Source organism: Cupressus sempervirens, chromosome 10 (genome assembly GCF_028749045.1).
Source record: "Cupressus sempervirens isolate cs-2001-9-10 chromosome 10, ASM2874904v1, whole genome shotgun sequence".
Taxonomy (NCBI): Eukaryota; Viridiplantae; Streptophyta; class Pinopsida; order Cupressales; family Cupressaceae; genus Cupressus; species Cupressus sempervirens.
The window spans coordinates 330880719-330898490 of NC_143127.1; the positions used below are offsets into that span (position 1 = coordinate 330880719).

At 33.5% G+C, this 17772-nt stretch overlaps 1 protein-coding gene across 1 annotated transcript in view; it reads left to right on the forward strand.

Annotated features, from left to right (window-relative positions):
• Window positions 1-17772, forward strand: part of LOC149533960 (MADS-box transcription factor 22-like) — a 153086-nt gene that overhangs the window by 66422 nt on the left and 68892 nt on the right. The window contains exons 7-8 of the mRNA XM_089805938.1: window positions 5531-5592; window positions 5695-5794. Coding sequence (XP_089662064.1) covers window positions 5531-5592; window positions 5695-5794 — 162 coding nt within the window. The remainder of the gene's footprint in view (window positions 1-5530; window positions 5593-5694; window positions 5795-17772) is intronic.

The following is a 17772-nucleotide window of genomic DNA, read 5'->3' on the forward strand; positions in this document are numbered from 1 at the left end:
GGTACTAAAGGTAGTTATGAGGACATTGCTAAAGACTTTGAAGCTATTTGATCTAGTGGTGAGGATACAATTGAACATGTAGAGAGACCTATTGGAGCTAGGGTTGGTCAGTTTGCTAGACCTGGATCTCAATTGAAGCTAAAGCATAAGATGAAGGTTTCTAATCTCTTAGGTACTTTGACTCCTAAAGGCTTGATTGATTAGATTGGTAAATTGGAAGACTAATTTGAGCTTGAGGATATTGAGGATCCACTTAGAGTGTGGTTGGCACAAACTAAGTTGAAAGGATATGTTGCACTTTGGTAGAAAGAATTGCAAAGAGGAAAAGACAAGGAAGGTGAAATGAAGATCACTAAATGGAGATTGATGGTGATTAAGTTGAAGGCTAAATTTATTCCTATCAATTATGAACTCAAGTTGTTTAAAAGACTAAAAAATCTAAAACAAAAAGGATATGTATAGGAAAGATTATACCGAGGAGTTCTACATGTTGACTATTCGGTCTGCTCATAGAGAATTGTAAAATTTAGCTCAGTACATTAATAGTTTGAGATTCAATATTCAAGATGAGGTTGGTATGTTTAATATTTCTTCAATTGAGGATGCTTATCAGTATGCCCTGAAGGTAGAGGATAAGTTGAAAAGGAAAAGTCAAGGTAATGATAGAGGGAAGGAGAAGCTGGATAGCTTCGCACAAGCTAAACCGAGTGCTGAAAGTGAACCAAAACCTATTGATCAAAAAAGGAGGATAGGTAGTGGTGAGCTCAAAGGTAATTGTTTTAGATGTGGTAAAGAAGGGCATGGATCTTTTACATGTCTGATAGGTGGGACAAGTACTATTGTGAATGAGGTTGCAGTTCAAGATAGTTAGCCTAAGCAAGGAGAAAGTTTGCTCGCTCAACAAGTACTAATTGGTGAGAGGATATTGGATCCTTGTTAGAGGACTAGTTTTTTTAGGACTCATTATAAGTTTGGTGGTAAAGTATGCAAGGTAATTGTGGATGGTGGTAGTACTGATAATCTTGTTACTAAGGAGATGGTTTGAAAACTGGGTTTGAAGAGAGTGAGACATCCTTATCCTTATAGGATCGCTTGGTTGTAAGGTGAGCATGCTTTGAAAGTGACGGAGAAATGCCTTGTTGATTTCTAGATTGGTAGTATAAGGATCAAATGTTGTGTGATATTATGGACATGAATAGTTGTCATGTGTTTCTTGGTAGGCCTTGGTAGTATGATTGTAGGACTATGCATGTTTGTGTCAAGAATGTGTTTATTGCTGAGAAAGGTTGCAAAAAGTTTTCCCTAATTCCTTTGTTGAATGAAGAGCTCAGTAGGAGGAACCTGCGTATTGGTAGCTGAGTTGAGTTGGCAGATTCTAAGAAGGTTGGAGATCAGTGTGGAAAGAAAACCTATAGCACACCTCAAATGGATGTGAAGAAGTAGAAGAAGAACAAATGAAAGAGTGTACAAGTTGAAGATTTGGAGGATATGTATGTGAAGAACCAGTTTGGGATTCATGCGTTGAATCCCAGAAGATGTTCTTCTAGTTACTAGAACATCTTTTCAAACCTGGGGTTTTTGAAGTAAGAGCATCCTAGGATTTCTTGCAATCCTGCATATTGGAGCTGAGTGCCAGTGGTTTCCAATTTTCAATTATTGTTGAGTTGTTTATCGTATGCCAAGTTACTATAGCTCTTGTGAATGATGAGTTACTATAGCTTTAGTGGATGTCGAGTTATTGTAGCTCTAGTGGATGTTGAGTTATTATAGCTCTAGTTGATGCCTAGTTACTATAGCTCTTAGTGGATACCAAGCTACTGTAGCTCCTAGTGGATTCCAAGTTATTATAGCTCTTAGTGGATGCCAAGCTAATGTAGCTCCTAGTGGATGCCAAGTTACTATAGAAATCTTATGTTGATTGAGTGTTCCTTCATGTTCTAAGTGAACCTATTACTGCCCAGTTTTCTAGTGGATGCTAAATGTTCCTGTATGTATCGAGTGCTAATATTGGTTTTGGTTATGTTCATGTCGAGTTGTTTGTGAGCGAACATTTGGCATTTAATTTATGTCTAGGTATTTAATTTAGTGTCGTAGCCAACTTGTGGCTCAACCTATATTTAATGTAAGGGATTTAATTTAGTTTGCAATGTGTTGGGCTGACTTGTGGCTTAGTTGGGTATAAGTAAGACCTTTTGTGAAGTCTTTAAAAATATATCATTCCAGCTTAGAGAAAGGGATGAAGTGTAGATGCAAATTTTGAAGAGCTAGGGCTACGGCTTAGAAATCATAGGATTGCTTGGTGGACCTAAGGCTACAAGTGTGGATTCTTCTTGGTGTTCTTATCTAGTTGTGTATTTGGACTAGGTGGAATTGAGTTTGTAAGTGGATCTTGTTGGATCTTGCAGAACTAATTTTGTAATTGTTGTTGGTATTTGGCTCTAACCTGAAAGGCCTTATAGCTAGGCATATTGCATGTAATCAATTCTATCTATGAATAAAGAGTTATGAGTTGGTATTAGATCTTGCATTATTGTTGCTTTATTGTTGTATTTCCATTGTGTGGTTGTCTACTAAGGGTTTGGACTTGTCCTTTGGAGATTCTACTACCTTACACTGCGTCATTGAAAAGTATGCCTATCATGTGAGACAATAATGCTTTTATTTTATTTTTAAAATGGGAATAATGTTTTTCATTTTCAAACTTAGGATTAGTGGGATTTTTTAGATTTTTACTTAATTAAAAGTAGGCAAGTTCTTTGAATTAAATAAAAGACTTAGGATAAGGCAACCAAATGATAGGTTATAATCGATTGATTAAAAAAATGATGATTTGATCAAAGATAAGTGATGAATAAATTAAAAAAAAATGTTAGAAAGGGGACTCATAGTCTAGATGACCATTTTTGGGTGATTACAGACCCTAACAGATCTTAGTGATCTATGGGGGAAATATGTACTATCTCAGTTCTTGAAAAACTTACCCTTGAATACTCATATACCTCTTTTCTCTCTTTTTGCAATCAAGGATTCATGATCATTTATCTTTCCTTCTTTTTCATTAATTTCTATTCATTCACTTACATATTCTCCAATATGTCTTATGCTTTTATTTGTACTCTTGGTTAGTACTCTTTTGTCTTTATATGCAATAGCTCTAAAACTAGTCTCAACTCTAGGAAAAGAATCTTTCAATCTTCTCGTTTAAAAATATTTTATTTTACCAATCAATGTTCCTCTATTAAAACTTTTAATAAGAGGAATAACTTAGTTCAATTGAATTAACCTTGTTCTCATAAGTTGGTATTAAGGATCAAAGAATCTTGTGAACAACTTGAACTTTTTATCCATGTAGTAACTATTGTAATTCATTTTGCATATGCTCTAACAATTCCATCTTCTTGCATTATTCCCCTTTTTAACTTAGTTTTCTGATTTCAAAACTTTTCTTTCTTTATAAATTCATTACCTTCCCATAAATTCTTTAACTTAACCCAAATGTCATGTGCAAGGTCAAGTTCCTTTACCTCGATGAATTCTGATTCAAATAGGGCACTAATGAGTGCTTCTCTTGTAATCATGCTCTACTAGAATATCTTCTTGTCCTAATCTATACATCAAGATTGATCTTTCTCAGTCTTTACAAAAAATTGATCCCTTGTGATAAACCAATAGTTGATTCCCATGCAGATCGGATGTCTTTGCATCTTTTTCTTCCAACTTTCATAGTTATCACACATTAGATTTAGTACTCTCTTTCCTTTAAGCCATAGATCCCCTCAAGTTGTTAAGATTCTTTCTGAAAGAGGACCTGATTCTTTGATGCCAATTAGTAAGAAGTAGAGTCCACACACAACAAAGGAGGGGGTGAAGGGGTTGGGATGAATTTTTTCTGACCAAATATAATTAAAACCAAACTTATAAATGTGATCTCTAGCAATTAAATTAATGATGCACAAGAAAAATAAACCGTGCACCATAACACAAGGATTTTTTGACTAAGGAAACCCTTGATCAAAGGGAAAAACCCTAGTGCAGATGACATAGAAAAGATAATGTACTAATATATAAATTCCTTATAAATAGATGTGACCCTATTAGGATTCAAATACAATACATTTAGTACAATAGTGCTTTTAGAGGATGGATACTTGTTAGGAGACCATGAATCCTTTTTAGAAGATTGTAAACGTATTAAAGGGTAGAAAGGAAATAAGTAGACCCACTGCCTAAATTCTCTAGCAAGTGTGAAAGACAATATTTGAAGATAACATATCCAAAATCATGAATTGACAAGTCTGCAACTTACTTGCCAAAATAGTTCCTTTGAAGCTCCCCTTAATCATCCAATATTAATATTAGTATACTTTGATTATCCATAATATGTATCCACATCAATTGATCTCATATATGGAATACCCAACTCGAGAAAACAACTTTCCATTATACCTCTTACAAATAATTAATTAGGTCAACCTATTAGAGCTTTCGTAATGTACATTTAATTACATAGGTTAATGTTAAGGCATATGTGTTTTCATAAGCATTATTAAAAATAATAGAACAATGTTCCCACAAGTTACAATAGAGATATTATATTTTACAATGATAAATAACACACTTCCTCAACATAGTCGACTATCAATAAAATATATCACATGTTACAAAATAGCGACATTTACCTAATAACCCAAATTCTTCCTTTAGACATGGGAAAGGATACATATTCTAATTAGAGTAAAATTTATAACATTAAAATGAAAAAAAAAGTGTCTCTTGAAAGTTGCAAATGCTTCAACTTACTATTATATGTAAGGAACACTAATAAAAACTTAGTAATGTCTAAGGTGGACATATATTAGGAAGATGTATACTTGGGAGTACTTTTATACAAAAGCAAGTTAATGTAAACATACTACAATGTTGAGATGTATTTATGTGCCAAATATTATACAAGGAGCCATTTCAATAATTTTCAAACAAAATAATTTAAAGTAAATGCATCATTTGAGAAAAAATGAAGGTTTTAAATATACAATTTCTATCTTTTATTTTTATTCATGTAATTTTATAGTTTAGAATAATTATAATAAATGATGCAATAAAAGTATACACTAAACTCATTATAATAATTTGTATCAAAAATAATATTCTATAATCATTTTCAAATTGAATTTTTTCTAAAAAAAGGCAAGGGCCTACTATGCAATGGTAATCTATGAGTCTCTCATCAAGTAGGTCTTGGGTTCAAGTCTATGATTAACACATAATTATAATTAACGCTAACAGTAATAATCAATAATAAATAATCTAGGCTTTGGTCAATTACTTTTCAAACATAATTATCATCATATTCTATTAATAGTATAAATTTAAATATTATATTTTACTAATAATTTGATTTTTATTCATTTTATTTAATTTAAATATATTTATAATTGATATTTAGTATAATTGATGATGTAACATTTTGCAAAGCTTAAAGGTATACTAGTATTGTTTATTTTACTAATCTTTTTCAAGGTACTTGCAGTATGATAATCAAGATTTTGGAACGATAAGACAAGAAATGGAAAGCGTCAACCATATTTTGAGGTATACCATATAAATCAATATTATTTGGAATTGTGAAGTTATTATTATTTATTTTAAATAATTGGTTCTTTTAACAAAGGATTTGTCTATTGTTTTTCATAGGCATATGGATGGAGAGGACCTTCAAGAGCTAACCATAAAAGAGTTGCAAGAATTAGAACAAAAGTTGGAACTTGGGCTATATAGGATTCGATCAAAAAAGGTATCATTTTATTGTATTTTATTATAAGGAAAATTAGCTTGTTTCATATAAATAATAAAGAATTTTTTAAAAGATAAATAATTTATTACTTTTTAAAAAATGGTTCACAATTTCTCTACTTGCTCACTTTCGTGAGCTCTTCACTAACCACATAGTTAGTTCTTCTTAATGTCATAGATGCTCACATTCCTCACTCATTTAAAAATTCATAGAAGCTTCAATAGGGCTTGTATTGTGTCAATTCCTCAAGAAGATGTTGAATTAGGATACCACAACTTGCTTTGGCAAGGGTTTTCTACTTGTATCATCCAAAGGTCCTTGGTGTCAATGTACCACGCTGAATTTTACATCATTTAGACTAAAACTATCCCTTCCAATGCGATAGAAAATATGCCTACATCAAAAATGGTTAACATGATTGTTAAGAAGGCACTAAGTTTTGGTATCCATAGTTACAATGAGATAGAATGGCTCCTTAATTGCACTAGTCTCCCCCAAGTTTGGTGATTCCACTACACGGTGCCCACACTTCTATCTTCCTATCATCTCTAACCATTGCAGTATGCTTGCATAATTTGTTCACAACTTTATTGGATTTTTGTAGGATCGTACCCTGATATATCAATTTACACAAATTTGGCCAAAATGATGCAATTTCTACTAGTGTTTCTAAAATAAAAACTTGTTGATGGGGAAATGTTGATTTACCCATGTGTTAAGGATTTTTATAATGTAGTTTTATTATCATGAGGAAAAATGAATTGCATTAAAGAATAGGCTTTAGACTATTTAAGGAAACTTCCTATGTCATCTTTCTTTGATGGAATATGTGTTCCAATATTGTTTTTCATAGATTTTGAAAGCACTAATATAGAAGAAAGAAATGTTAGCTGAAGATGTGGATAGCTTACACACTAGTCTACACTATTGTTAGAGTAAAAGGTTAATTTAATTTCATTCATTAGATTACCTTTACCCCCTTCTTAAGATACCCTTTGTGCACTTGAATTTCCATTTAATAATTAATTAGTAATTATTAAATGTCATTTACCTCTTAGAGTTTCCTTTTTAGATTTTCTATCTCCTTCATAAGGATTGATCGGTTGTAAATTATTCATTTTGTTTTGCACAAGTAAATACAATCTTCTTGTTTTTTGAGCAAACCCTTCTCTCTTTGTGTTTCTTACTTCCTCATAATAAGTTATTTGCATGCAAGATATCCAGGGATCTCTAGATTTGTTCAATATCAAATCCTACATGATATTAGAGATTTGCCTCTAGCTACCTGTTCTTGTTTGGAGTACAGAAGGTACACAATTTTTTTCAGACAAATCTTAGGGATTTTTGTTATTTTCTGTAAAAATATGGGGTCTCTAAAATTGGGGGCACTTTGAGCCCAAACAAACATTACAGTTGGATTCAGAAGATGTCAAAACCCACATTTCATATAAAGCACATCTTGTTTGGCCAATCTTGCATTATGTGGAAAAAAATATTTTCCCAATAGGGTTGTATGACCCTGTGCACACTTCCTGAGTGGATATTTTCAAAAAAAAATCTGTGGGTTTTTTTTTGAAAAAAAAGGTTATCTATATTAAACTTTAATAAAGTTTTAAAAAACTTTATAAAGTTTTTTTTGAAGAAAAACTCAAGAGAATATGTACTTAGAAAAGTACTTGCAAATGCAGAGGGTGACATCATTCAAATGACCTTTAATTTGACATCCGTGCACCTATCAATAGATTTATTTGTTGGTTAAAATAGCAGCAGTTGGTTGTTGGGTCGTATGTTGAGCATACAGTGTCTTTTTTTGTAAACAAAATGTCGTTCAAAATTTGATTCCAAGACCCATGCATTAATGGAGGATATTTTGGTATTTGGTTTTGTTTGGTTACCTATTTTTCCCAGTGAAGTCAAATGAGTCTTCTTGCATTTCGAGAGACATAATTTTCTCTTTTTAGCTTTTTTTTTCAATCTAAAAGAAGTGTCAGAAAGCTCTTCTCGACCCCTATCTAAATTTTGTGTTATTTTCATTAGTATTTCTTAAAGGTGCATGTGATTCTCAAACTGAAGCTCTCTTTTTGTTTACACATTCCTTCTAGTAGTTGGGGTTCAATTTTGTGTATTGTGATTTGTTTTCTATTATTATTTATGTTATTTACATTAGTAAACTAGAATGTTTTCAAAAAAAATCCAACACCTTCTAAAATAATGGTCGAGACCTCTTCTTTTCTAGAATTTCTAACCCCTCATAACTATCACACGTGGAAGTCCTTGGTGACATGACTTCTCTAATCAAAAGCATTGTGGTCTTGTTTAGATGCAATGCAGCCAATTTTACTGAGGCCATTTGAGGTCATCTAATACAAGAATAAAATGGATGAGGTAATGGGATCGATTGCTTTACAAGTATCTGATAGTCTAAAATTTCATCTTGATGGATACAATACCCCTCTAGCTATGTAGACAAGGTTTGATGACTTGTTTGGTACTATGAATGAGTTTAGGGCACCTCAGATTGAGGCACAAATTACCTCTCTTGTACCAAATTCTTTTCCTTCCATTGAGGACTTCTTGATGAAGTTAAAACAAACGAGATCTTAATGCAGGGTTATGGGAAAACCAAGATTGACACTGAGTGCATTTACTTGATTCTTTCTAAGCTTCATGGACACTTTTAGATTTTTTCTTCTACCCTTTATTCTACCAAGGATACCTTGGGTAATAGACTTACCATGCCATCTTTTGAGGTTCTTTGTGATCATTTAACTCAAGAGAAAGTTAAGCTCTCTCAATTTCATACTCTCACACGCTCACAAACTTATGCATTGGTAGCTCAGCCATCTACTAGGATGAAGGAGAAGAAGAATAAGTCACATCCTATAGAGCCTCAGATTAAATCTAGTGCTCACATCACATCAAGCCCACCTCCTCCTAAGGGAGATAAATCAAAGCTAGAAAGACTGAATTGTGCTTATTATAATAAGCCCAATCATGATGAGGTACGTTGCTATGAGAAGAAGTTAGATGGCTATGCCAAACAGGTTTCAAATTTGACAACTCTCCTTCAAAAGAGAAACATTGTTATTCCTTCTACTTCCCATAGATCTTCTTCATTATCATCATTTCAGTTAGATGGTAAAGATGTAGGAAAGGGTCATGCACTGTGTGCAACTACCACTCCACACTCTTCTAGATGGTTATTGGATTTAGGTTCTTCACACCATATGGCATCTTCTTAGTATTTGTTCTCTTCTTTTGAGGCTTCTCATACTCCACACATTTTGATGGGGGAAAACATTGTTATGGCTATATGTGGGAAAGGTAATATTGGCACTGATGATGGTACATTTCATGATGTACTTTGTGTTCCATCTTTGTCCTCTAATGTTCTCTTTATTTATCAGATTACTCATACTAGAATAGGGAAGATAGTTTAGTTTGCACAAGATTTGGTGCATATTAGAGATAGTGAGAAATGCAATATTGTTGCTAGAGGGATTTTGTATCATTCTTCCCACATATACTCCTCCTCTCATTTTGATCCACCATCTCCACTATCAAAGACTCGCTCTCCTTCTTTATAAGAGACTACTGAGGTGAAGTTGGGTCACTTGAACTTATGTGTTGTTAGTAAGACCATTGTTGTGACTTCTACACCTCCACCCTCTATTTAGGGTCCATCCATTGCACAAGATTACTCTTTACCATTTCCTATTATTATAGCTCTACTCATCAAGCCACCTACTATAGTTGTTGAGGATATATTAGAGGACACATATCTTCTCTAAGATGACAGATTTAGCTCACCAATTATCCCACCTCTATTGAAGATTAAATTGCAGATTATCATGCATTATCCTTCAAGCATCAACTAAGAGTTCCAACTTTACCTTACATTTAAGGGTTTCACCCTCCTTATCCACTACCTTTATTTCTTTCATATTGGAGCCACATTGGTATGTTCATTGATAGACGAGTTCTACCATTTTGGGGAGGCTATGGAGGAATCAATACACATTCTCCATTCTCCATTCTTCTTAGGTGCCAATGTCGAAGGTACAACACATGGACTCAAAATTTCTCTGATCAAACATTTTTGAAACAACTCTTGCACTTGTCTATTGAGTTATTTCATTGTCTGTAATTGTCAACCTATATGGTGGTTTATTCAGAAAACTAGCTCTAAGAATCAAATCCATATAATGACTTATACATTTTACTAGTGGTAAAGCATCATGTATACCATCTACAAAAATCTATTTATACTCATTCAACAAGCTTACAATTTCTATTAGCACTTGGCTTACATTGTCTTCTTATGTTGTCACTCAGCTTCTATCAGTTGCTCGGTCATTACTATGCTCTGTCACTGGGCCATTACTAGCACAACTCAACCCTCTATGTATTATAAGAAAACAAAATTGGTTCTTTTTCATTTCCTTCTCAAATTGCTTTCAATTAACCAATCAAGCTCTAACAGTAGTATAGTTTATCTCATTGGGAGACTCAATCAAAGGTATCAATGAATCGATAACTTCATTCATCCAAATAGTATATTGATTCAATCTTCCATGATACATGACATGTTGATCATATTGCCAAGGTCTACCCAAAAAAAATGACAACAATCCATAGGCATAATATCACACAAAACTTTATTAGAGTAATATCCAATCTTTAATTTCACAACACATTATTCACTTAACAATATCTTATCCTAATCCTTGATCCATGAAACATGATGGGGTTTAGGATGCTTCAGCCTCAGCGACTGAAACTTTGTAACCAACTCCTCAGATGCCAAATTTGTTGAACTTCCAGTGTCAATGTTCACTTTGCAACATTTCTCAGCTATCTTACAATAAGTCTTTAAAAGACTTCTTCTATGAACAAGTTCTTTATCCTCAATTTTCTCACTACACAGAGTTCTTCTCAACATCAAATTTTCTCCAACCTCAAGATCACTCTAAGGGTATAGTTGTTCACCTTGTAGCACAACATTCTTGCTACCACTTTCATTTTCACCAGAGTATCTACATTCAAAGGATCTATGCCCTTCTTTGCCACATCTGAAATAATTACTATGAAAACCTCCTCTAGAATAATAATTACCTCTTCCTCGATAAGAACTAGTACCTCCTCAATAAGAATATCCACCTTTCAATTCAGTCTTGCCTTTGTCATCACTTTTCCAATAAGATTTGCACTTATCTTGCATAGAATTATCAAATTTGTCACTTTCTCCATAAGATCTACCTCTACCTCTCTAGAATCTACCAAATCTAACTCTTTGTTAATGCTTCTTTGTCAAGATCTCTTTAGCTTTCAAGGCATATTAACATGCTTATTCCATAATTTCCAATTTTAAAAAACTTATGTCATCTTGAATCCCAAATCTCAATCCATTTGAATACCTTGCAATGTCGTGAACCTCATCATCAAAATGTCTAGATTTGATGTCCAGTCTATAGAATTCCTCATCAATATACTCTTTTATAGTCATGTCCTTTTGTCTTAATTTTTACATCTTTCTCAACAAGCTAACTTGGTAATCAATAGGAAGGAACTTCTTCTTTACTTTATTCATCATTTTTAACCAGTTCTTGATCTTCTCTTTTTCTCTTCTCTATCTATCAGTTTGCAAATGCTCCCACCATAGTGAGGCATGACCTTTCAACCTAATGACTAAAATCTTTACCTTGCTATTATCAAGAGTGCCTTCAAACTCAAAAAAATCTCCATATCAGAGATCCAATACAACAAAACATTAGTGTCTAATTTTCCATCATAAGGAACAACTTCCACAAAAATCTTTGAATGTTCCCTAAACAATACTATCAACAGTCCTTCTTCATCTTGACCTTCCTCAGGTTTTGGATTAGGGTTTGATGCCATTGTTTCATCATCAATCAGATTATCCACGTGCACTCCTCTCCTCTAGGTTATCTCCATAGCATCTAACTTGGCTACAATTAGATCAACATGTCCATAGTAGCAGTATCAACATTTCCTTTGCCTCAAACCATCTTTACAAATAGGTTCATGCAAGATTAAAACCCTCTAGAAGCTATAGGTCAAATCCAAAGATCTACTACCCTTAACCAAATTCAACTTGGGGTTTTTTGCATTCCAATATCCACAAGGAAGAACTTCAAGCCCTGATGCAACCCGATTCAAGGAGGGATCTAAATAGCTAGGGGTAGAGGTACACCTAACTATCCAACCACCTTGCCGAGTAACACAATAGAAGCAAACAACACAAAGAACAACACCAAGGAGAGAGAGATCAGAAAACCTTTTTATTGATTCATCCAATTATCAACATACATGTCCAGTTGTGAGTGTTAGCATGAATGGTGATGCTATGGGGGAGCATTGTAGAACATTGATATGATGTATTTATAACTATGTTTGTCATTAATGATAACATAGTAATAAGTTTGTAAAAGACTGACAAAGCAGTAGACTGTGATTTTTGTATTGAGAACATTATATTACTTGTCTAATGATGTGCATTTACCAACACATACTACATTGTGTATTTGTTACAAGGGTAAGTGCACAAAACCTGAATCGATAGTGTACGGAAGATATGGTTGATCTACAGAGAACCATATGGAAATAGAGTATTAGGAAAGTAGTTCCTATTGTATGATTTCTATAGTTCATTACAATTGTAGTGAAGAGTTGCACAATCAACTGGAGATAGTATACTGATTGTTGAAGATGTTAGAGACTATGCATGTACAAACGTCACACATGTGAAAGTTTATGTATAACTATGAGCTAACAACATTAATTAAATGTGTATTTCATTTAATTAATGTGTGGAAAGCTGACACAAGGATTTATTATTAAGCATGGTATGAAGAAAATATGTTTTCCTTGTTTTACATATAGATGAATAGAGAAGACTTGTGAATTACTAAGTAGCAAAGTGATACAAAAGCAGAGTAATCTACCTATGCATGTAAGTGACATGAAGGGTTATTGTCACTGAGTTCAGAGTTCCAGATCTCATTGCATGATTTGAAGGTGAAGGAGTCTGATGTATTGGAAAGAGGAAAAAGTAGAAAGTTGTTACACATCTATTATTTTAAAAGGAATAGTACTGAGGTTGATTGGATATTGGGTTTGTTGATCCAATCCTAAAGCTGTTTGGACAGTGGGTTCAGCTACCTTCCACATCTCCTAACAAGGTTGTCACAACTCCTAATAGGGTTGGAATCTCCTTATAGGGATTCAAAGTCTCCTAACTGGGACTCTTTCTACTAAATTTTGTAATAGACTCCTAATAGGGTCCATCCTCTAATAAGGAATATTCATATTAGTACATCATTTTGTGGGCATCATTCCCATCAGGGTTTTCTCTCTGATCAAGGGGTTCCCTAGTCAACATATCTAGTATAATTATGTATGAGCATCTCTTTATGGTTGTTTTTTACATTGGTTGATTGATTAAGATTTTTTGAGAGGATAAATGTTTTAATTTTCATATAAATAACCCCCCCCCCCTTTCTTAGTTATATTGGTGACTATTATTCCTAACAGTGAGGCTTTCATGGGTTACAGCCAAATACAAAATACAACTTAAAAATCTAGGATCTAGCTTTAAATTCACTCTAGGAACATCTTCTCTAAAAAGTCTAAGTCCTACCTAATTTAAACTTAAATACCCCTATTTATACTTGCCAAAATGACTTACAAAAGATTCTAGATCATTACATAATAGAAAGATGGACCTTAAAATGGACTACACACATCCCAACACAAGATCTTAACATTAAATTCACAATCCAAATTAAATACATAAGGTGGCTCAAACTAAGATCCAATCACAAAAAAAATTAGTCAAAGAAGGAACCGAACACCAGCAAATATCAAGTTCACTCAACACATGAAGGCACACTTGTCCAATAGTGGACAACTTGGCCAACACAAGAAATCTACAATGATTAGAACTTGAAAGTAACTAGTGAAATGAACAAAAATAGGTAGGATTACAAGCCAACCTAGGATGTGCTGCAAGGAGATTGTTGAAGTGAAGAAGATTGATTAAACCTATCATGGAACAATCATTATTTTGTCACTGATGTCAAACCTACTACTTTTTGGTGAGATAATTTCTTACTTTGGTCTGAATTCTATCATTTTTTTGATTGATGAAGAGGATTTGGAAAGAAAGGATAAAAAAAGAACTTAGAGGAAGGTTGAGATATTTGGTGTATAAAAGAAGCACTAATACCAAACAAGACATCGATGATATAGTGTACTATTTATCTACTTAAGGCTGTAATGAAAGGATACTTGAGAAAAGACTTGAAGGAGGCTAAGAAAAGAAAAGTGTCTGTCAAGCCTAATCGAGCAAATAGTAGAAGCCGAGAAAATTTAGTGTAGGCTGAGCAAAAAATCATGGAAGTTGAGTGAAGTATGTTCAGTATGTACCAAGTGAAGAAAGTCAGTAAGAGCCAAGCAAGAGAAATCTAGATGGTGTTGAGAGAAGACAATTAGTATGTGTTGAGCACCAGTAAAGACCTAGTGGATACTAAGAAACCCAATGTTGGCCGAGCATCAAAACACAGTGTTGGCTGAGCAAACAAATTGTTATTGTTCAGTGCCAATAAAATGTGTTAGATTAAAGATTTAATGAATTTGAACCAACAAAGTTGATTTCTTGAATTGTGTGAAGCATGTAGAAGATTACTATGATAAGTTGGTGGCACAGAATTTAGGATAAACTATTTTGAGGTAATTTCAAACAAGATTGTAGAGGAAGTTTCTAGAAGGGCCAAAATGGAAAAGTGGGTAGATTCATTGAATCTTACTTAACCCTAGAATGGACAATTTTGGTTAAGTAGAAAGAGACCTAAATTCTCTATTTGTAGAGATAGCAGACAAGAAGGAATAGTTGCTATGTGTAAGAACCTAAGGAAGACAAGAAGTCTAGGATGTTGCTTCATATGGTGGCCAAAGAGAAGAGTCTGCAATTGGCATACAAAGAAAGAAGGCTTAAGGGGATGAATACTTGAAGGGTGAACAAGATGTCAGAGACAAATAGGATGAATGCCAAGCAGAATGGAGGACTGAATGTGAGATTTGTAATCTACAAGTGAGTTGTTATTGTTATCAGATCAAGTCCTACTATTACTCTCTAATAATTGTATCAGTCTAGATAAATCCTTTGGATTAAGGTTGACCTAATAGTCATTAGTAAATCCTTTAATAGGGTGAAATTGTAATGAAAATTTTTAAAGTCCTCTAACAAGGCTCACTCCTAATAGGATGATTGATATCCTTTAACCAGGTCACATTTAATATTATGCATTATAACCTTTAGCAGGGTTGGCTCTTCGTAGAGCTCACTTTAGGAGAGTGAAAATTGGTAGCATGTTACTGGTAGTTTTTCTCAAATTGTATTTCCTAGTAAAATCCATGTGTCAAAATGTTTGATTGATTTTACAGTTTTGCATGTTTACATTTTTGTAGAGTTATTTTGACATAGGACTGTAATATGCATATGTTTAAGATAATGAATGGTCAATGCATGCATAAGGATAAGTTGCAGTAATGAAAAGTTTTATTTGTATATTTGGATCTTGGATAATTGATTCACCTCCCCTCTTAGTTATTCTAAATTATTCCAATAGGATGCTCTTCAATTCGAAACAAAGGGTGGAAATATGACCTTGAAATATGCAAAGGGAAGGGCATTTTAATTGTGAACTACATATCTACAAGTGTTATAGAAAAAGTAATGTGCATATGTGATCGAAAATGAAAACCTAAAAAACCTCAATAATCTTAGATCTCTAGGTATAGCTCAATTTGGATGACATATATCAGTAAGTTTATGAGATGGAAAACATATTCCTAGAGCATAGAAACCAACTCAAACCAATTTTTTCCTTAAGTTTGCAATTGATAGATTCCAAATTTTATTTTGTAATTTTGACACCATGTTCCATCACACAAGAAAAAATAAATTATTTTTTAATTTATTTTTGGTGGAGGAGGAAGTGCCTTTCCTTTGTCAAGCTCCCATATAGGAATTATCCTTGAAAGAGTTAAGTATAAAAACCCATGTAAGGAAGTAAGAGAAATGTAAATATTCACCTTACTTGATAAATCCCTTGTTAAAAAAAATTGTGCAATGCTATAATATAGTTGATGTCAAATCTGGAAAGAAGGATGTAGAAAGTCTCCACAAATGTAGTCGATCTAAGCAATATCAAAGCATGGAGCCATGGATATAGATGTGCACAAAAAAAGAAGATGATGAATGCCACAATGTAAATATCCTCTCTTGATGACCAAAAAAATGCAAGAACTTGAAGAGGGAATGGTCAAGAAGGAATTTTAAATCTCGAGAACACCTTGAATTCTTAGCAAATTTCCTTAAAACTTGATGAATGCCTTAAATATGATAGTTTTAAATTCCTTCATGTGTGTATAGATGTTTTTTTCATGAGAAAATTTGATGAAAAGGCTTCCTTATATACTAGTTTTTAGTATTGGAAACAAAGCAAGCCTACAAAGCTCATGAATTTCGTAAATTAACCCTATAGTATAAAACTAGTCCGAGAACCAAAACTACCTAGGATGCAAATCGACCTGACCAACTTCTACTAGTATAGGTTTACAAGGCTAACCTATACTAGGGTTATCCTGAGAAGGAGTAACCTAAGGTCTCAAAAAGTACATAGGTGCAACTACAAAAGAAATAACAACATGTGAGAGAAAGATTAAGCACAAATAAATCCATGTTCCATAAAATCACTAAAGTGCAAAAGGTAAAAAGTCTTAAATTATGGGTTCTTCAATTTTAAGATAGTACATTTAGCACCCACTTTAGTAGGAGTATGAGCCTACCTCATACTCATGATGATGAAGGATGCTCCCCTTAATACCATAAACACATAACAAAAACAAAGAAACAACAACAAATGTGAGAAAAAAATATAGATTTCTTATTTGCGCCAAAAATGTAGAATTATAGAATTCAAAAGTACAATATGTTAACCCACATGAGTGCCTTCATTATAGTAATCTACAAGGAAATGTTGCAAACTACACCCAAAGTTGTTCTAGACAATGTTCTAGCCTTTCTTAAATAGGCAATTTTATGTCACCCAGGGAGGTTCTAAACATTGAAACTTAATATCTAGGGTTGACAAACCCTAATAATACATATAGAGTCAGCCAAATACATCTTTGACAATTATTTTAGATATTTCAGGTAACCCAACTTTGAAAGGCCATAACTCATAAACTATTGCTCTGATTGGCTATTATAACCACTTTTCAGAAACATCAACTCCTAATCTATAAGTTTTGAACTGTGCAAGCACCCTTCTATCGAATTTTCAAATCTCATCCAAGAACTCTAAGGGCTCCAATGGTAAGCCTAAAGATTTTTCTACAATTTTTTCCACTAAGAATCCACAATAACTTCTTTGATACTTATGCTTAGGAAATGAGATTTTTGTGGTAGGCTTACAACTCTAAAATGAACCTTTTTATAGAAAATGAGAACATTTTGAGCTCATATGAAAAAATTACTAAAAATAGCAAGCCCCCAAGAATAGCAATGCCTTGTCTACTAGTGTTTATTAAAATATAAAATCTTTTTGGGTGATGCAAGATTGCTCTTATATGCAGGATGCTCCTGCATCTAACACCTAATGTAATTTGAGAAGTGACTATGTCATGTCTTAGGTGCTCAAAGGAAAACCAAGATGGTGAACCTCCTCCCTTGCTAGCCATGATGAATCCTCTACTAGTCTTCCTTTCCATTTGACAAGGTATTTCTCATAAGTTTTGTTCCTTGTACTTTTGCCAACATGACTGTCCAGTATCTCCTCAATCTCTTTTGTAGCCAAACTAATTGCTGGAACACTCCACTACTCTTCTGCGACTTCATCTCTATCACCTCCTTCATAATACTCTATCAAATTTGAAATGTTAAATACTAGTGA